At 41.9% G+C, this 21,263-nt stretch overlaps 1 protein-coding gene across 1 annotated transcript; it reads right to left on the reverse strand.

Annotated features, from left to right (window-relative positions):
- Window positions 1-7,910: 7,910 nt before the first annotated feature.
- HSPA14 (heat shock protein family A (Hsp70) member 14) lies at window positions 7,911-19,463 on the reverse strand. The gene is made up of 15 exons (XM_032954179.2): window positions 19,354-19,463; window positions 17,056-17,136; window positions 16,690-16,772; window positions 15,954-16,002; window positions 15,561-15,666; window positions 15,359-15,449; window positions 15,130-15,234; window positions 14,504-14,665; window positions 13,774-13,929; window positions 13,295-13,397; window positions 12,317-12,382; window positions 11,533-11,682; window positions 11,017-11,190; window positions 10,140-10,210; window positions 7,911-9,086 (listed from the first exon to the last, which is right to left on the reverse strand). Exons 1-15 carry the CDS (start codon window positions 19,408-19,410, stop codon window positions 9,008-9,010), a joined length of 1,533 nt encoding a protein of 510 aa, XP_032810070.1. The 5' UTR covers window positions 19,411-19,463; the 3' UTR covers window positions 7,911-9,007.
- Between the last annotated feature and the right edge of the window lie 1,800 nt (window positions 19,464-21,263).

A 21,263-nucleotide genomic window follows, 5' to 3' on the forward strand; every position in this document is an offset into this window, starting at 1 on the left:
CGTGACGGCTCTGGCGCCAAAAAAATGTCTTGGGCCCCCCCCCACCCCCTCTCGACAGCCCCCCCCCCACCCCCCACCGGCCCACGTGACCACCACGCGCTCTGCCTCGACCCCTCACTGACACGTGTCAATCATCGTCATACACACGAGGGAGGGAATTGACCGGGTGCCGAGCTCCGGAAAAAAAACTAAATACGTATTAAATTTAGATTTAAAGCTTTCGTGACTGCAGTAATTCATATTCTTAGCTCTTTCGGTAAAGTCACGTTGAAGGGAAACAATAAAATAATAAAATATATGTATATAAAACAATAAAAATTCTCACGACGTTTCATCAGGTGTGATGACCGTTTGTGTTATGGTCGAAACGTCGTGAGAATTTTTGTATTGTTTTATATATATACATTTTATTATTTTATTGTTTCCCTTCAACGTGACTTTACCGAAAGAGCTAAGAATATAAATATGTATTTTTATTTCTCCGCTGGTTTTGGGGCCACACATTCAATCGTATTGTTGCGTACGGCGTTACCTTGACTTGCGTCGCTTCGCTCTTTCGGCCGTTCTCAAATACGGTATAAGCACGTTTAAAATTTCGTCCCAAGCGATTTCCTCTTTCGTCCGATTTCCATCGCGAACTTTCCACGACGTTCGCTGCCACGCGCCAACTTTTTCGTTCCAGCCTTTGAATTAAAAGTCGTTCAGTGAAGTGTCTCTTATATTTGTGTTCATTCGTATATTATTAATACTGCACTTATTTCAGTGATTGTACTGTGAACAATTCATAGTTAATTTTTGTGATAGTATAATACTACAGTGTTTACTTACGCAAGAATCACAAAAATATTTCAAGGTATTGTTTAGATCAGTGGTTCTTAACCTGGGTTCGATCGAACCCCAGGGGTTCGGTGAGTCGATCTCAGGGGTTCGGCAGAGCCCCCGCCACGGAGGTCCGGACACACTTGAATTATTGTGTAAATTTGTGATGACACACACGGCCCGCTTGGCCATCACTGGCTGCAGATGATCATGCTACACTGCTTGGCCAATCAGCGCTGCGGGGAATTTAGTGCGTACTCAGTAGTCAACGTGTGACTGTTGTTGTCGTACGTCGTGTGATTTCTTTAATATTTTATCCATACTAACTATGTCGGGCAAAAGAAGAAAGTGGTCGGACGAATATGTACAACATGGATTCTCATGTATCACGGAACGTAATGGGAGTGAGCGTCCTATCTGCATGATTTGCAACGCCAAGTTGAGCAACTCTAGTCTTGCACCGGCAAAACTAAAGGAACACTTCTTGAAGCTGCATGGAGACGGGGAATACAAGAACACAACACTTACTGAATTCAGGGTGAAGAGAGCCAGATTCGATGAAAGGGCCACTCTGCCTGCTCTTGGATTTGTACCTGTTAACAAACCGATCCTGACAGCATCGTACGAAGTTGCTTACCTGATCGCAAAGCAGGGCAAGCCACACACCATTGGTGAAACACTTGTGAAACCAGCTGCATTAAAGATGGCGAATCTGATATTCGGAACAGCGGCCGAAGGTAAATTATCCCAAATTCCCCTTTCAAATGACACCGTCAGTGACAGAATAGAAGACATGAGTAAAGACATCTTGGCTCAAGTAGTCGCGGATCTGATTTCAAGCCCGGCAAAATTCAGCCTTCAACTCGACGAAACCACAGACGTTTCTGATCTAAGCCAGCTTGCTGTTTTTGTACGCTATGTGAAAGACGACATGATAAAAGAAGAGTTTTTATTTTGTAAGCCTCTTACAACAATGAAGGCAGCCGATGTGAAGAAGCTTGTGGATGACTTCTTCAGAGACAACAATCTTTCATGGGATATGGTTTCTGCAGTTTGTACGGACGGAGCTCCAGTCATGCTGGGAAGAAAATCTGGTTTTGGTGCGCTAGTAAAGGCCGATGCACCACACATCATTGTGACGCATTGTATTCTGCACAGGCATGCGTTGGCAACAAAAACCTTACCTCCAAAAATGGCAGAAGTATTAAAAACTGTGGTGGAATGTGTGAACTATGTGCGAAAAAGTGCTCTGAGGCACCGCATCTTCACTGAGCTGTGTAAAGAAATGGGCTCTGAATTTGAGGTACTTCTGCTCCATTCTAATATTCAGTGGTTATCCCGGGGACAGGTGCTGAATCGTGTTTTTGCCATGCGTGTGGAATTAGCCCTGTTTTTGCAAGAGCACCAACACTGCCATGCAGATTGCTTCAAAAATCCTGAGTTAATTCTCATTTTAGCGTACATGGCTGATATATTCGCAGCTCTCAATCATCTCAATCGGCAGATGCAGGGTGGTGGAGTCAATATCATGGAAGCGGAAGAACACCTGAAGGCTTTTCAAAAAAAGCTACCGTTATGGAAACGACGAACAGAGAACAATAACTTCGCAAACTTCCCGCTTCTGGACGACTGTGCAAGTAAGATCGAAGATGTGTCTGGAATCGGAGATATTTCTGTATCCACGGAACTGAAGCAAACAATTGCCACGCACTTAGATGAGCTTGCAAAGTCTCTCGACGGATATTTCCCTACAAGAGAGTCATATCCAGCATGGGTGAGACAGCCGTTCACGTTTGCTGTTGAAACAGCAGATGTCAATGATGAATTCCTCGACGAAATCATTGAAATTCAGCAGAGCCAGGTTCAACAGCAACTCTTCAGAACAACAACGCTCTCAACGTTTTGGTGTCGACAAATGAACAAGTATCCAGTTATTGCTAAGAAAGCCCTGGATTTTTTTATACCATTTGTTACAACATATCTTTGTGAGCAATCCTTTTCGAGGATGCTGGACATAAAAACGAAGAAAAGGAACAGACTTTGCTGTGAAAATGACATGAGAGTGGCACTTGCCAAGGTGAAGCCACGCATATCTGAACTGATCTCTCAAAGGCAACAGCAGAAGTCACATTGATTTCCAGGTATGTAATTTGTTGTGAGTTTATGCATTGTGTTGGTTTTATTCTTTGAACAAGGTAATGTTCATGCACGGCTCATTTTGTGTACCAGTAAAAAACATATCTATGTCTTGAATTTGAAAAAAATCACATTTTATTTTTCACTAAAGAGGGGTTCGGTGAATGCGCATATGAAACTGGTGGGGTTCGGTACCTCCAACAAGGTTAAGAACCACTGGTTTAGATGTATTTGTTTATTTTGCTTTGATTTGTTCATTTAGGTTTCGCACGCATGTTATATAGTTATTTGCATGTTCGTTTTTCGCGGACAAAATACATTTGCAAGCTAAATAAAGATTCTGCTTTGACATTCGTCCATGCTCTGGTCCCTAACCAGACGAAAGTGCAAAGTGTTCCTGTACAGAGATATGATTTAGAAGCTAAATTCCAATAAATGTCGAGGTATGCTCACCACAAATAGCACGATGTACGTACAGTTAGCAAGGTGCTTAGATCATTGACCAAACTTTGCAATTAACGAATGGTGGCCGTGCGGGACATTTACCTCCCACAGGCAAAGAAAGCTTCCCTAAAAGTTGCCCTGATAATGCCGACACCAAGCCCCTACCCATCACCTCCCGTCCAGTGGCACATGCAGGAAGAAGAGGTTGAGACTTTTTTTTTATCCAACTATATCTCAGCTCTAATTTGTAGTTGACATTCCATTTCCTGTCTACAAATTAGCACAAATCACATTTCTGTCACAATTTAAAAAAAAAAGTACGCCGATTGGTCTGGAAATAATCTTCCGGTGTCTGCAGGTTAAAGCAAGTTTCAGTATTTAACATTGATTAATGTTTGTGCAATACGGTATTTCTGAAAGAAAAAAACTCAACGTATTCAGTAAGATGAGGTTTTTTTTAAATTGCCAGTTGCTTGTTGTGCACCTGGTCAAACGAACACACTTTAACTTTCAGTGACACAACTTTTTAAGCCGGTTGGCCCCACCAAATTCGTGTACATGTAGACCCGCCAAGTGCTCGCGTAGCCCCGCCCGCTCCACGCGTGACCCCGCCCACTTACCGCGTAGCACCGCCCTTGTCTCGCGTCATCATCAGTCGAACACGTGGCGACGGACATTTTTTTTTTTTTTACAATTCATAATAAAGGTTTTTGGGTTAGATCGCGTTATTTATAAATGTGTCGTAACCCTCCACCACCCGACACGGCCAATCAGCAAAAAAAGTGTCACGTTGACAAAAGACAAATAGTTAACTAATTTAGCCCACCGGTGTGTTGAAGAGTGAATCCACAACATTTACAGTTTGAGTACGACGTTTCGCTGGCAATTACATCCAGCATCATCGGGCAATTCGCCAGACCATTCCAGCATCATCGGGCAATTCGCCAGATGGTTTGGCGAATTGCCCGATGATGCTGGATGTAATTACCAGCGAAACGTCGTACTCAAACTGTAAATGTTGTGGATTCACTCAACACACCGGTGGGCTAAAGTAGTGAACTATTTGTCTTTTGTCAACGTGACACTTTTTTTGCTGATTGGCCGTGTCGGGTGGTGGAGGGTTACGACACATTTATAAATAACGCGATCTAACCCAAAAACCTTTACTATGAATAATATTTGTCGCGAAAGCCTACGTGTTAAACTATTTTTTTATAACTCGAACCAAAAATCCCAATTTTCACCAAAAGTTTCAGGACATCAGGGACAGCCTTTCTCAAACCACGGAGACTCTTCTCAGACAGACCAGGAGCGTTTGGTAGCTTTAACCGAGTGGTCCCTGCCCATCACAGCTATTAACTTTTTGTGTATATTTTGTTTAGATTTATAGATTTCGTAGAAAGTTAGAAAACCCCCCACATTACTACTGGACACCACGGGGATTATAGAATGAGGAAGTTAGATCGGAAAACACCTATAGGCGAATGAAATGCAAGATCGCGCTGTAAAGTCAAAATGGGCCTACGAGTTAATTAATGTTCACAATACATCCACATCATGTCCATGATGTGTTGATATTATATGGCACTGCATTTATACGAGTCGTAATGGTTATTTGCTTGAGGGGCAACAGTGTCCAAGACTCGAGGAGACAATACCGGTGTACATTTTAAGTGGAAACATGCGTGGGCATGTTAAGTTACCTTGTTATTATAGTCCTGTACAGTATTACAAAACTGTACTGTAATTTTAATACTGTATATATTTAAAAAACACGTTCGTCAATAACACTTTGGCTTAAAATATATAATGGGCAAGGTTTCAGGAAATGGCCCTTCATTGCACACATTTTTTCCGAGGCAGTGTTATTATTGACCAAGATGTTGAGTATGTTTGCATGTGCGTGCGTGTACCACAGCATCACTAGTACCAACGCAGTTGTGTATCACCAGATAATTCATCATCCTGATGCAGTATGTTCTATTGCATAATAGGAATTTTTCTTCTAAATTTAACACATGACCAAAACAAATTACTTACCGAAACCATAAACTAGTGGTTATACCAAAATCATATCAAAGTCTAATTACACGTTTATAAGTGTGGATATTTCCATGCTTCATTGCGCCAATTTTTTACTTTTGTTCCATTTTGATTATCCAATTTCTGAGCTAATCGATGCCTGTGGAGGCGATATATACGGACTCAAAACTTTATTTTGACACAATGGTGTGCTGCTTTTCATAAAGCAACTTTCCAAAATAACACGAAACTTTCGGTCTCTTTTTCTTTACAAATATTTCATTTTGATCGCGGTCCACTTTCAACTGCCCTAGATAAACAACGGTAAAATGGACATTGCTGATAACAGGCGTTGACTAAGATTAACAAAGATAACTATTGACGTGCGATGGTGGGTGACCATCCGTACCCGAGCATTGGCATCGATTTTAAAGTTGCCGTCACAATCGCAAGGCAGCACTCTCGTCCAATTATCAGCCATGACCTATCCACTGGCGGACGAAATAATCCCGCGTTTGCCATGTATCACAATGTCGGGATGGAGAAGTTTACATTCTGTAAACGAGCTGATTTTATCACTCCATCTCACTCGACTGGTCATCACTTGTTCCAGCATGTCACCTGCCCAAACGCACTTTTCTTAAAAGTAAATGTCTCTTTATTTTTTGTCCTCGAACCTGAGTTCATTTTTCTGTCGCTGTGAATTTTCAAGGATGCACCTCTCCTCAAAAAGTTAATTCCATGTAATATATTTTCTCAGACGGACACGACTGGAAAACACATTGAATCCGTTCGCCTACTTCCGGACAACATTGCTAACATCATGTGAAAGTATTTCTGAACGGCGAACAGCCCAATATAAATAATTGTAGCCTGTACAGCTTAAGATTATACATTTGCTCATTGCTCTAAGTCAATCGGCACGTTAAATCAAACAGGCATTAAACACGTGCAATTATAAAACGTCGTAGAAATATGCTGCATTTAAATGGTGCGATCCAACATATATTAATAATTATCAAACGTAGGAACATATAATTCTGCCATACTAAAGTTTTACTTTCCATCATGTCCCGGGTGCTGTTGGATTTTGTAATCGAGGGCCATTCTGTCACAGTTGCCAGACGTTAATGGCCTCGCGTGGTATGCAGGTGGTGGGATCGATCCCGAACCCAACACCTGTATATTTGGAGTTTGCATGTTCTCCCCGTGGTCGCGTGGATTTTTCTTAGTGTCCTCCAGTTTTTCCCTCTACATTCAAAAACGTGCGTTTAGAGTATTTGGCTGCTTTAAATTTCCACATAGCAGCCACTTCGTCGGGCTATAATTTGTGCCCAGGTCGCTTCTGAAACAGAGCTATATAGCTCAGCAGGCCTTGCCTGGTAAAATATAGCTTCGTTTACTTCAGTGAGTGTATGGTCATGTTAAATTTGTTTGTGATAGTGTTTGTCAAGGTAATAGCGAGTTGTTTATAGATAGCTTATTTGGCGAGCTTGCCAATTGCTGCCTTTGAACAATATAACATTTGTGGATGGTTACACAAACCATGCGGATTCAAGGTCTATAAGCCATGGAATATTTTAGACCCAACACACATGTTGATATGAAGTGCATGCTTAAACTTATTTTAGCCCAAATAATTCAGGCAGAAAATAAACTCAATCCAGCACTATGGAGGAAGAAAGTTCTGATGGTTGTGATCTCTAATCCATTTCAAAATCAGTTGTTCTGTCAAAAATATATAAGCCAGTTAAGTATACGATAATACAGCAGTCCAGTTACTGCAAAAAATGTAGAATATATTAAAATGCATGCTTGTAATATAGTTTGACCGAGGCAGGAAGTGAAGCTATTATTTTAAAATGGCACGGTGGACGGCACACCACCTTTCATTAAGCTTTATAAATGCATAAAACGGGAGTCCTGTAAGAAGGGGCCCTGCAAAGTGTTTATAATCCTTAACGTACATGCAAATCATGTTTTCCTTCACATTCCGTTCCGATTATGTACATGTACGTTCACGAACGTCATCGGAATGGAACGGTAAGAAAAACTAAAATAACTTTATCGGCAGCAAAGCTCCAACAAGGCCATGCGCTAGAGCATGTGGCAGTTTGGCGCTAGATAGTGTGGTCGTGTCGCTACAGTTCTCTGCGGCGAGTAGTGTCTTTAAAACCAATGGCAGTATGCCTCTAAATAAAATGAACGCCAACTGCTTGTGTTCAGAGATTCAGCGGTGAATGAGACCCACCCTGAAACTTGAAGACGTCTCAGAACGGGAATGGGTTAAAGGGGTGGTTCAGGTCATAAACCCAGTGACTAACATTGCACCCAGCAATACTATAAGCCCATTACTAAAATTAGAAAACCCCTCCTAAAGTACATGAATAGCCATGTAGTGGCGGCTATTCCTGTACTGTTGCTTGAGCAGTTATAGCCATCACAGCAGACACTTGAGTGATGTCCCCAAAAAGGCTGTGTGATCAATGCATAATAAAACTCACATTTATTAGACATTCCTGATAACATGAAAACGTTAAAAAGGAGAAAAAAACAAAAGAGGCACACTCTAAGACAAAGCTTGCAAAAGTACAGCAATGAAATAGCCGTTACACATAATGTCACTACACACAGTGTATGGAAGCACCTCGGTGTGCTTTTCAACCTCCATCATCATTGAAGTGACAACATCTTTTAGTTTGATGCCATCAAATTAAAACCAGCAGTGGTGCACGAGTCCTTCCGTCGACAGGTGTGATAAAGCTTCATGAGCACGTTCCAAAAAAATACGGGATGGAACATTTATTTTAGTACATCATGTAAACTGTCATGTGCATATTTAAAAAAAAAACTGGCTGTTACAAAGCAATCTTTATTTTGTTTGCTCATCGTAGGTGACTGTTGTTAAATAAATCTTTATGAAAGTTTAACTTTTTATTAAATAAATGCCCTGCCTTTTACACTCAAATTAAACAAGGTTGTTGGCTTTACAGTCTATTCTTTTCTCAACGACACATTTCAATTGTCAGGATTTTAAACAGCTGTGGCCACAACATTCTGTAAGCAACACTTACATGCATGGCACTTGTCAATGTCTAAGTCATTACTGAATGGAAGGAGTAAATACTGTACATGTACACTTTACAAAATATACCGTTAGAAATGTAGAGCTGTAAAATGCACTGTTTGATATGTAATAAGTTTATTTAGCAAAAAATGTATCACTCCATTATTGAAAAAGTGACCAAGTACAATATTACATGAAGCATCTTGCTCCACACAGCATTACTCCTACAGATATACTGTACACCTGCACATTTCAAATATTATTTACTCTTTCTCTGGTCTGCTGCCTATACAATGTGTAAATGTGTTTTTTTTGTCTGAGGATGTTTTTTGCTCAAAAACCTATGTAAAAATATTTTCCATGCAGGCTGGAAAATATTGCCCACAAAATCATATTCTGTACTCTTAGTGGACCAACAACTAGTCATAGATGGTCCTACCAATTCAAGTTTTTTTTGTAACGTTTACAAAATCAAATGTTGCTTAATTTATGCTACACTAAAATCCTCGAGGCATCATATCACGAAGCTGCTTCCACAGTGACGGTTTCAGATGTTCCACTCAGCTGGTCTGTGCAGGTGATAAGCAGCGATCCATCCCTGTGAGTGAATACAAATAAATTATATTCTGTAAAAAAGGTTAAATGTTCAAGGTACAAATCTTAAAGTACTACAAATCTTAAAGTTCACACAACTGCTGGCACAGAAAGGGCCTCCACCAGACAGTGCCACCAAGAGGGTGTTTTGGCCTACTCTTCCACACTGGCCAAACTTCTTGGGATAAGTGGAAGCACCTAGATTTTTCCCTGCCTCACGCAACAATACGACTGACTGTGGTGTACCCGTTTATTCTGCTCTGAGGGCAGACGCCGTCAGATGTAATAAACCTTTCTACTGTTCCAAATGCTGCGCCGAGAGACCTAAATGGCAACTGCTGGATGGCAAGCTCAGTGTGCTCACCATTACATCTTGGCAGCATCCCTGAGAATCAAATATTTATAACTCATGCAAGTGATATGCTGACATTACATTTAGGCTAAAGTGAACAAAAACTGTACAAATGTATCATAAAATGAGAAACAATGGTTATAGAGCATGAAACTGAGACAATAATTTATTGGATTGAATCCAAACCCTGAAATGTCAGTTCATCAAATCACTGCCCCTTAAATTGTTAAATGCCTAGTTATTACTCTGATTATTGAGTCACTCACTATTGTCCACAATCATTCAACCTAATAAAGCCTCGCATTTTTAAGTCGTCTGCTATTACACCACTGCAGCATCTCTATATACTGCACATGTCAGAAATGTGTGATAATTACAGTTAAATTATGTTTTTGTTGAGCACAGCTATAGGGTGGCATGAGAAAGGAAGCACTGCATAATTAATTCTATTACCATTACAGCTCTGCAACAAAACAGTTGGTTCATGAGCCAAAGACAATTATTTTAAGATTCGATAAATATATTCCAAACAGAACAGTAGGATTTTTTTTTGTACTGAAACTTCCTGTACTGGTTCAATGGAAGAACTTTGTACATTAATTTTATTCGGGCCTCATAGGAACAGCAACATGTTAAAATTAATATATTCTTGAGAAATGCATTTTATAAATCAGGTTCTGTTTCTGAAACTGTAAATGCACAAACCTCTTCATGGTGAACACGGTGGAGATGTCACGCAATCCATTATCTTGTTGTTGAAGGTCTTTTAATACCAGCTAGACAAATGAAGAATTCAACCAACATATGACAGAGTAAAAGATTTGCAATCAGAATGAATATAATGAGAAAACTTAATAATTTACACTGGTATTGCTGCTTGTTTTGAAAAGTATACACGAAATGTTTCCTGTATGACTCGCCAAGTCTCAATGCTCTTGTTCAGCACCTTACATTGGAATGCTTGGGTAATTTGTTTTTAAACAGTTTTATATGCCGAAGGAAACCAGAATACCCAGAGGAAAATCTGTGCAAACGGGTCCATGAAAACATTCATCGAGATGTTTTCAATGGGCTCATTGGCAGTTTTATGGTCACATCTCAGCCAAGTAGCTTTGGGAATTATCTATCGCATGTATTGTTTAATTGATTTTAAAAAAATTCTCAAATTCACTATATGTGAAGACCCATGTACAATAAGGAAGACCCTGATACAAATGCAGTGCTCTAAATAGAATACCGATAAACAAATGCATTATTACAGGCACAAAAACTTGCACAGCATTTTAGACTACACCAACACCCATTCTTTGCGCAGCACTAAGTTTACTTCCTTGCCACAGCTAACATCAGTGGTAACATACTAGTCTTCCCTGCGCCTCTTTCACCAACCCACACTGATCAGTTTGAAGTATGGTATAAAAAAACTGGATGAATGACACGGCTTCGGGAGGCCTTTAACCATCTGTGGATTGAGAATGGCTGGCATTTATAATTCAGAATGCGGAAAAGCTTGGGACTTTTCCGCACTATTCACATGAAAGAAAGCACACGAGTTCCTCGAAGCCAGGGCCCCCCCCCTCACCTGAGCCAGGTGCACCCCCTCAAACGAGCTGCCCTTCGCAACCCCTTCGTACACATCCACGAGCACCGAGGGCAGCGTGCCGGGGGCCTGGAACGTGTGTTGGCGGCGAGCGGGCAGTGGCGTGCCGACCGGAAACACCACCGTGTAGCAGTCCTGCCCCGCCTCGTCCTGCTCCTGCCGCATCACCACCCAGAGAAACAGGGCTTCAATGCATGCAGCGTGCTGGTCGACCATGTCAGTTAAACACAAACCTTTTTTTTTTTTTACAAAATATTAAGGGAATGCATTGGTGGCGGTGCGCAAATGGAAGTTACATCGTACGCCGAGAAGATGAACACGCTACACATAGCACCGCTCAGTTGAATGACAGATGGCTGTGTGAATTCAGACCCAGGATTGTCATCAGTGCCAGCTCAGTGCTTTTGACCTGCCCAAGCCACCTGAACACCTTTGGGGGGGAAACTATTAAAGAATGATTCACAAAGCAAAGGGAGGCTGCAAATGCGTGCGTGTCACCTTAACGAGGATGTCGAGAGAGGCGCATTCAATGGAGAGTGCTTCGGGTTCGAACCGCACCGCATCGCGGCCCAGAAGAATCCCCGCCTCTGCGGCTGCACCCAGAGCGATCACCTCGTCCACGGGGATGCTGCACATGAGCTCCGAGCCCTGGGCCACAGCGGCAAACCAGCAGGTCACGCACATTGTATTTATTATTGTATTTGCGCTTTGCTGTACTTTCAGTACGCATAACGATTAAATAGAAGTTCTTACACCAGTTCATGCAAAGCAAACTGCCCATAAGCATTTATAACCATTATCATCTATAATGCTTAAAATGCAAATGATGAGGTAATATAATTGCTATGGTTTCAATTACTCCAGTAAACATTCTAATGATAATTTAATGATTAATAGCTATGCATGTAAAACTGCAATGAACGAGTTTGTCAATTCATATGGATTATCAGCAATTAAAATTCAATTTTGAAAAAAACATAATACAATCATCAAGGACTTTTTATCGCGCGATGTATTCATCACATTTAGAAACATGCGCTTTGAGTATTTGGCTACTAGAAATTTTCACACAAGCCACTTCCATTGAGCTACCACTTGTGGCGAGGTCACCTCTGAAAAAATAACTATATAGCTCAGTGGGCCCTTACCTGGTAAAATAAAAGAACAGCTCAGTTTTAAAAATGTAAACAAGTGAATTATCATACTATCGCCATATCACAGCAACCCCACTGTTGAGCAAGGCGGTGGTGGGGGGGGGGGCAAGTGTTGTGCTAACGCGTACCACAAACTGCTCTTGCAACAGCTGCTGAAGTTTGGGAATCCGTGCGGAACCACCGCACAGCACCACCTGAAGCAGACGGACAACCGCCAGACGTTAATCTTATTCAACATCAGCCATTGCGCCCCCATTCATTTTTACTCAATGTGGTTATTTAAGGTTCATGACGTAAAAAAATAGGACTCTTTATAAAGTTGTGCTCGATAATAAGGCGCATAGCAATACGTAAAAAAGTACGACTGATCACTCATCTTTTTTTGCGAGCCAACTTTAAATCTGTGCCAAGTACAACTACAGCCACATTTCATTTTGAGAACAGACCGGCCGCGAAGACAAGGTTTGAATGCTCCAAAACGTGCCTATCAATATGAAGCATTCATCGGCAGAGTTCAACTCTAATGGGGCATTAGGCCAATGAAAATTCACCATCTTCACATTACCTCTCAACTCAGCTCTGTTCCAGACCTTATCTGCCAAGAAGGAGTTATTCATTGTGAACAACTCCTTCTTGAAGCCACTACTATATATACACACACATTAAAATGCAATAATTAATTTGTGCACATTCATGAAATAAAAGGGGATTATTTTTTTCCTTCATATTTGTAAGCAGAGCTGTAACTATGCACGGCCGAAATAATATATTCTTTGATTACTTGATTTTTTTAAATTGCGAACAATTTTAGCGTAAATAAAAAAAATTGCAAACAAGGTTCAAATTACGATTAAGATCATAATAACTATAAGTCCGACCGTGCAATAATACACTTAAACCAACTTACACTAACTACATCTACATGCATCATTAATAACAATAAATTATGACTTATTGTACCACTTTCCAGAACTACACGGATCGAATTCAGACCCAGTAACCACAGCAAAGTAATATTTGGCTTGGGAATAACGCGTACAGGTCAGGTCACGGTAGTATTCCAACTAACGGTAGAGCCTGCATGAAATGAATGCAACTGCTCGTGCCTTTTGGAAGTCACTGGTGGTGAGGTTGATTTGCGCGAGCAGGTCGTGGATGGGTTGTAGAGACTGCTGGAAGAGGACTGAGCACAGAGAATCGAACCTTGCCCTGCAGGCACAAGGAAAGGTTACCGACATAAAGGCTAAATTGTAGACATTCAAACGACACAGACTAAATATTTTCCAAAATAAAAACCCTAAACAATAGCAAATGTGTAAATCTGGGTGTTTAGAACAAAATATTATCGGGAAGCATAAAAGCTCCATCTTGTGAGGCAAATGCTTATTTCAGATAACAGCTCTTTTGATTGCATTGAATAAAACTGCTGTTCAATTACATATTTCAGGGCAACATACGCTGCAAGCTGCTCTTACATTATAATGCTGATATAAAACCAAAACGGAAAACCCATCATACAATGACATTCACACAACTCTCTTATCTCCACGTGAAACTCAATGGGGCTGTGTCACAACCCCCTCACCTCGTGATGTTACATTCAAAGTCCAGCCCGTCGTGCAGCGAATCAACAAAGCAATTGGAGATGGCCATGGTGGACAGCACGTGCTTGGCCATCTCGGCATTTGTGTGAAGCTTCATCATTGCTCGACTGTTCCCTCGCAGGTCCTGCCGGTGGAATCTGAGACGGCACACCAAGTCTCACTCGTCTTCGCTTTCCACCTCTCGTCGACACATCATCAGTTTTCGGACATTTCCAGCGATAAGTCTGTCCCCTCTTTAAAGCGTCCGTTATGTAAACAAAGCAATAATTAGTGCGAGACAATTTTCATGCTGGTCAATTGGCGTGGCTTATCGGCTTTATCGATTCCCTCAATTTCATTTGGAGCCATTACGAATACGATTACAATGTGAAGTTCGTGTAATATTAGAAATTGTACTTGAAGTCACACCAATTTACGACCCTCTTAATTTAAAAAGGCGATTATATACTGTGAAAGAAATGGCTCTATAGCTTATACAGCAGTTTTAATAAATATATTGAGATTGGCGGGAGCCATGTAGAGGCTTTGAAAGAAAATGTTGTCTACGATTCCATATTATTTCAGTGAAGTACTTAACTTTGCACGAGATATTATATCTATGGCATTGCATTCAAAAGGGGTATTATAATGGGGTTCTCTGCTAGTACCCCATTATAAAATGTGTGTTGATAAACAGTCAACAAAAGAGGCAAACACACGGGTTACCCTTACTTCTGAAATTCGGTAGCCAGGTATTCTGCTAGCGCTTCCGTGAACTCCTCTCCACCCACAGTGTCGTCCGACACCGATCCCAGAACACGATACAAGCCGCTATTTACTTCAATTGCTGTCGCATACGCACACGTACCTCCCAGCTTGTATACAAGCACTTTGCTGTGCAGAGCAAAGAGAAAACATATACAACAGACAAAACCTCAATAAAATGGGACAATACATAGCATGCTTCATATCATTACTAAAGGTGCCGTTCTGAACTAACTCTCTGTTGGAACAGCTAAAGGAAAAGCCTCCACTAGAGGGAGCTCTGAAAAGCTTCCCCAAGAGGGTATTTGGCATACTCTTCAATTTTTGTAGAGATGAGTGTACACACTTTTACTCCACCAGAAGGCCTGCCAATCAAGTAACTGTGACGTACCAATTTCTACTGTTAGCAGCCACACTGCGAGATAGAATTAACTGGTGACCTCTAGATTGCAAGTCCAGTGTGCTAACCACGGACACCACAGTTGCTCTATTACATAATAGCCACAATTACATTATAGCAGTGCATCACCAATGAGCTCACAGTCCAGCTTAACAAGATCCGTATGTGAATTCTCTAGACACACAATACATACCATTTGCTGTGGGAACTTTCCTGCCCAATTCCAAATGCCAACAGAGCAGCTGCAGGCTCGCTTAATATCCGTAGGACATTGAAGCCTGCCGACTCGGCTGCTTGCCTGTAAAACACGGGGGCAAAGGCAGCACGGAGTCATCCAATCATCGAACTATAAACACGGATAAACCACAGAGCAAATGCTTCGGGCTGCATGTCACGCGCGCGCACACACGTGGCTGTCGTACCTGAGTTCATCGACCTGTTGTGTAGTAAAATTCAGAGGGGTTGTGATTACAGCATCCTTTGCGTCTGCACCGACTGCAAACAAGGCCGTCTCTGGAAGAATTAAAATAAACGAAAAAAATATAAATATACATCCATGCGTTATGAACAGCAATGTACGAATTTAAAAAAAAAAATGTGGAAGAAATTAAATATAAACCAAACCTTTCATTTTCTGCAGTATGAGTGTTGCTACTTCATGCCGTGTGATGTGCTTTTTAACGGTGCCATTATTAATCGAAAAAACTGGACAGCCGTCTTTCTCAATAACCTGTAAGGGTAAAAGAAAAAATTGTAAGGACATCTTTCATCTGCATTGATTAGTACATTAAAAGTTTGAACATATTGTAATGTATCTATTTCAGTATATATTAAAAAAAAACATTTAAAGAGTATTTTACATCGAAGGGAAAATGTATAATGGTGAAATTGCATTTCACCATTAATTTAAAAACAATATATATAAAATAGAGAACCAAATAATTTAATAAGCCTTGGTTATAGAAATCAAACTCTCCTGAACATTATGCAGGCAACATAACAATGGTATAAACTTACTGGGCAACTGCTGCTGGATATGTATTTCTGTACCACATCATCTTCAAATCTATACATAAACACAATTTGCAAAACATGAAACAAAAGGACACCATTCTGATTGAAAAAAAATGCATTAAAACTGTAAGTGCACTGTTTACCGCTGTGCTTACACTCTAGGGGTGCACCAAACACAATTCATGACTATGCTGTAAAATAGCATATACCTTAGAAGTATTCTGTGAATAGTATTTTTGAAATGTATATTTCAATGAACGGGTATATCTCTTATTCTTAGCTCTTTCGGTAAAGTCACGTTGAAGGGAAACAATAAAAGAATAAAATATATAAATAAAACAATAAAAATTCTCACGACGTTTCGACCATAACACAAACGGTCGTCATCAGGTGTGTCGGTTTGCATTGTCACCCTACGTCTCCATCACCCTCTGTCTCTCTCTCTCCATCTCTCAGTGCAGTGTGTACGCCAACACATTCAACCATGTTTCATGCCTCGGCTCAATATTATCTACATTCACATGAAATAATCAAGTTAATTTACACAATTAGAGTTTAAGATTAAATACATGTGTACCCTTTTCCATGGCCCAGAATCCAGAGTGAAACTAATTATATATTTGGTGCACCCCAATTAAAATATTTTTTTACCTTTTCCTTCTCATCACTTATGGTGCAGAGGATGCGAATTAACACGTTTAAATTGTGGGAAACCCCTTATTTTGACCGACAGACTTACCTGTGTCCCAAAATACGTTTTACACCTACTACTGTGGTAGTTGCATTTCGGATCCTGCCTTGTTTAGCTGCCAGTCCCACAATCTGAAATTCAAATTAAGCAATTGTATTTCCATACTGCCAATTGTTCAGAAAATGTTCACAATATTGTACTCAAATAAACGCACAATTCATTTAGTTTGTAAAAAGTTAATACACTTATCAATAATAATGCATTGCTATTCTTAAACAATGTGTCCTTTAATCTGTGCATCCTAGAATATTTTAAGCAAAAAAAACACCCACACATAAGAAATGGTTCAAAACACATCAATTGCGCACTGACTTTTGCCAATCATTTATAGATGCAAAAGACACTCTCTCTCACCTTTTCACTGTCACGGAAGGCCACCATAGCTGGTGTGACCCGATCACCTGCGTCATTGGCAATGACATCGGCGCGTCCATCCTGCAACACATTTTGGACACGACATTATAGGATCAATTAAGCAGCTATCAGTTCAAAACACTGCCAGTACTACATAGTGCTGACAACAGCAATAATCATCATGCACCCACTATTTCTAACAATATACCACTCATCAAAATAATTGTAAAAAGAGCAGACATGTTAAAATTACCAACCATATTTCTGCCAATCTCAATTTATTAAACAACTTTTAAAGAATATAATTAGAAATATATTCAGATTGTTTACAAAATGTGGTTGTAGAATGCAAGACAGCACTTAAAGGTGACACTAATGTTCGTGCAGATCCTTTTTAAAAACAATGAGGCAAGACTTATCTCTACCACCGCACTAACATGAATCCGTCCTAGGTTTTATCTTCCAGGGATGAATACAGACTGTAATTTAATTTGTTGATTCCATAGTTTTTTATGGATTTTCCCTACCAACTATATGCAATCCTTTTTATACTCATTAAAATACTTATTGCAGTTACATCATCAAAGTAAAATAAAATGGGTTCAAATAATCTATTGTCATTTGTGAATGTAGGCAATTGGTAGCAGGTTTATGTTCTGACCAGTTCATATAAATATTCTAAACAAACGCCACCCAGAGGAGGCAAGCGATGGGTTGAAATGTAGCAGTACCGATCCTATGATTTGAGAAAATAAATGAACAGTAGCGTCTCATGCTATCCAGCATGTGGAGACAGTTAAGATGTTATACACACAAAGTCAAGAATGAAGATCTTGAAATACACCCCTGCGCGCACACCATGGAACTATACACGTCGCCGTATATATGAGCACACTGCAGTCTCAGTAATACAGGGTCCTCCACTTTAAGTGAGCAGGCTATCATCAGCTTAGACATGGTAGCACATGCCTGTAATCTAGTACTCAGCCAGTAGTAATTGATTAATCAAAAAGCAAACTACTACTTACAAAGAATGGCCACAAATTGCAATGGATGACGCGGTTGAAAAAGTATTGCAACTCAATAAAGACTTTACTTGATATACAAATGAAAAACAAAAAGAACTTGAGTCTTAACCACTTCTAGATTTGAAGCTTTCGTGACTGCAAGGATCCATACTCTTTGGTTCTATTCGGTAAAGTCACGTAGGTAGAAAATAAAACAACAAAAATCACGCCGTTTCGGCCACAACACAAGCGGCCTTAATCAGGTGAAGGCACCAGACTGTCTCGAGGGCAGCGCTGGAGTGAAACACAGCCAAGCTCAGACTGCGACCTTTAAGCCACTGCTAACAACACCCTGGAAGCTCCTGCCAACCCCAACAAGAGTCCCAACCGCTAGGCGATCAGCTGAGACGAGTGAGAGAGAATGGTGACTGGGAAGGAATCCGAGAGCAGGGGGTACCCTAAGGGGATCAGGGTGAAGACACAGGGAAGACCTGGTACAACTGGAAACACCGCTCAAGAAAGGGCTCGGATATAACAGGGGGGGGGGAGGGAGGTCCCATGTGCCAGGGGGACACCAGGTAGCGGAGTGACAAGTGGGGATAATGGGAGACCAACCCACAGAGGAACCACGGGGGGACCCGGAGAGAGCTGCATTAACCCCGGGAGCCCAATGGCTAACAGCGGGGGGCCGAGAAGGCATCCAGTGGATACCCAGACTCAAGCGAGCACCAGGGGAAACCACGTGGAGTCAAAGAGGGAACGAGAGGGGGGGGGGGGGGCTATGGTGAGATGAGGGGGCGACCAGGGAAGACACAGACTAGCAGAGGAAACAAACAGACGAGCGGATACTCAGTGGGACCTGGGTGAACACAAGGAGTCTATAAATGACTCAATGGCCCGGCGGAAGAAAAAAATATATCAGAGGAGACCAACCATGGCGAACCATGGGGAGACCCAGGGGGCCCATTGAGGCTTGGCGAGTCTAGTTAAGAGGGACCAACTGAAATGAAGGGGACACCCAGGGAGGCAGTGTCTGTCATGAATGAAGAGCAAAGCGCGCTGCGGCCCAGAGGCTTGCCCGGGAAATGGTTCCTGGAGGGCGGAGCGCATGCGGCAGGGACAGCTACGCGGGTGGCTCGGCCCAGCCCAGGCCTCGAGTCGGAGTCGCCTTTCTTCTCACTTTCACAGACCGCGCACCCCAAGGTGGCGAGAGGAGGCGGTGGAGGTGGGGGAGGGGGGAGCGCAGCGCGCGCCGCACACAAACAAAACGCGACGGCCGGCGACGGCTCACCTTGTAGATTGCCACACACGCACATGTGCTGCCCAGGTGCACGCCGACCGCCGCCATGCTGCCCACAAACCACGTGGGGGGGGGGTTCCTGCCGCGCTGCCTTCTGGGATAGCCGGCGAAAAGCGACCGCCGCCGGCCAATAGGATCGAGCGAGTCGGTGTCGCGCGCGCTCATGCGCGCGCGCGCGCTCGACACGAGATTGCGAACAAAAAATAACGTTTAAATCCGCGCGATAGAATGAATGATGAATTGCGTTAATGTTTTAGGCGCATGTATGGAGTAATTGTGAGGTTGTGGGAGGGTTGGGGTGGTGGCTTTGCCCCATACAAGGAATACTGGCCACGGGAATCGACGTTGGGGTTTTTTAAACGATTCCTTTGCTCGATTAAACGGGAATCGACGTTGAGGTGGTGTTCATTTTTAAAAACGATTCAAATGCTCGATTTAACGGGAATCGATCTGGATCAAGCACCGTCATTCCTTTGACGTGATTTCCGGATCGAAACCGACGAGTTGGTGATCTACAGCGGACGATTTGTGGATCGAAAAAGCCCCAACCCCACCCGCCCCACACATTCGGTCGCCCCTTGACGCCGATTGGCTGACTTTATATTTATATATAGCGCCTTTATTCAAGGCGCATTACACGGGTTATGGATGGGTACAATGAGGTGCTGCGGTGAATAGGGATGGGGTACGGGGGTTACGGTGAAGTACCTAGCGAGTGAGGGGAAGGATGGGGTCCAGCAGGAAGGATGGGGCCAGGGAGGAGGGATGAGACTAGGGAGGAAGGATGAGACTAGGGAGGAAGGATGAGACTAGGGAGGAAGGATGCAGGAAGGATGGGTACAGGGAGGAAGGATGAGACTAGGGAGGAAGCATGAGACTAGGGAGGAAGGATGAGGCCAGGGAGGAAGGATGAGGCCAGGGAGGAAGGATGCAGGAAGGATGGGGCCAAGGAGGAAGGATGAGGCCAGGGTTTCTTTTTTTTCAGTTTATTTATTTTGGTATAGCCCTGTGAGCCATTCGGCTCTTGAATCGGGTGCAACCACAACAAACAAAAAACACGAACAAGAAAAACATTTTAAAGTGACTATGTGACTGTGGAAACAGAAAATCCATGAAAAAACAGCAAAATATTCCTGATAAAAGCACCGTACACCAACGCTATGTTAAAAAAATCCCAGTGGGATGCAAGTCAAACATCAACAGCAACCACAAGAAAACTTAGATTAAGGCCATCAGTCTAACGCCGTACTACAACAAAACAAACATGTCCAAACCAAAAAACTTTTCCAAATCACCAAAAAATAAAGCCATAATTGCAACGTAACAGTGATCACAGGGACTGTAACCGATTTTTTACAATAAACTACATAAATAACATGTAACACCAAATCCTAGAGCCATAGCTGGCTGCATGAGTTACTCCACAACAACAGAAGCATCAGTCGGAGTATCAAATTTTTCAATGCACCTTTAAGATCAGCACGCTAAATCAAAATACAGATAATACTTTGCAGCAGCATCCGGAGCGAAACATTTTATTTTATTTTACGCCAATGAATAGCAGTGGCAGCTAGGGGTTTACAACTCCTCTAGAGCAGTTTTGCAGTTTATTGGCAATAGCATTCCAGACCCTGGGGCATCAATAGCAAAGGCTCTTCCTCCAGTTTTTGTACGGCAATAGGGAATGTGAAGCTGGTAAATGAGCGAAGACCTGAGGTCAAATTTATTCTTTGAAACAGAGAGGAGATCCAGCAGGTAGTCTGCGGATTTTTTTGTAAGTACATCGTGAATAAATAAGATCTGGTGCACAAGCCGTCGAACATTAAGAGATGTTAAGTTTGACCCAATATAGAGATCACAGTGGTGAGTCCTATATGGGCAGTTCAATGTAAATCTTAAGG

Source organism: Petromyzon marinus, chromosome 14, assembly GCF_048934315.1.
Source record: "Petromyzon marinus isolate PM22_M1 ecotype Great Lakes invasive population chromosome 14, UKy_Petmar_22M1.pri1.0, whole genome shotgun sequence".
NCBI classification, from domain to species: Eukaryota; Metazoa; Chordata; class Hyperoartia; order Petromyzontiformes; family Petromyzontidae; genus Petromyzon; species Petromyzon marinus.

What these genes read in the sequence shown, in the direction of transcription:
- HSPA14 (XM_032954179.2), bottom strand. Translation starts at nt 19,410, where the DNA reads ATGGCGGCGGTCGGCGTGCACCTGGGCAGCACATGTGCGTGTGTGGCA. An exon ending in GAAAGTTCCCACAGCAAATG is followed by an intron (nt 14,666 to 15,129) that starts GTATGTATTGTG and finishes TGCTCTGCACAG; the next exon opens with CAAAGTGCTTGTATACAAGC. An exon ending in TTTGAATGTAACATCACGAG is followed by an intron (nt 13,398 to 13,773) that starts GTGAGGGGGTTG and finishes TTGTGCCTGCAG; the next exon opens with GGCAAGGTTCGATTCTCTGT.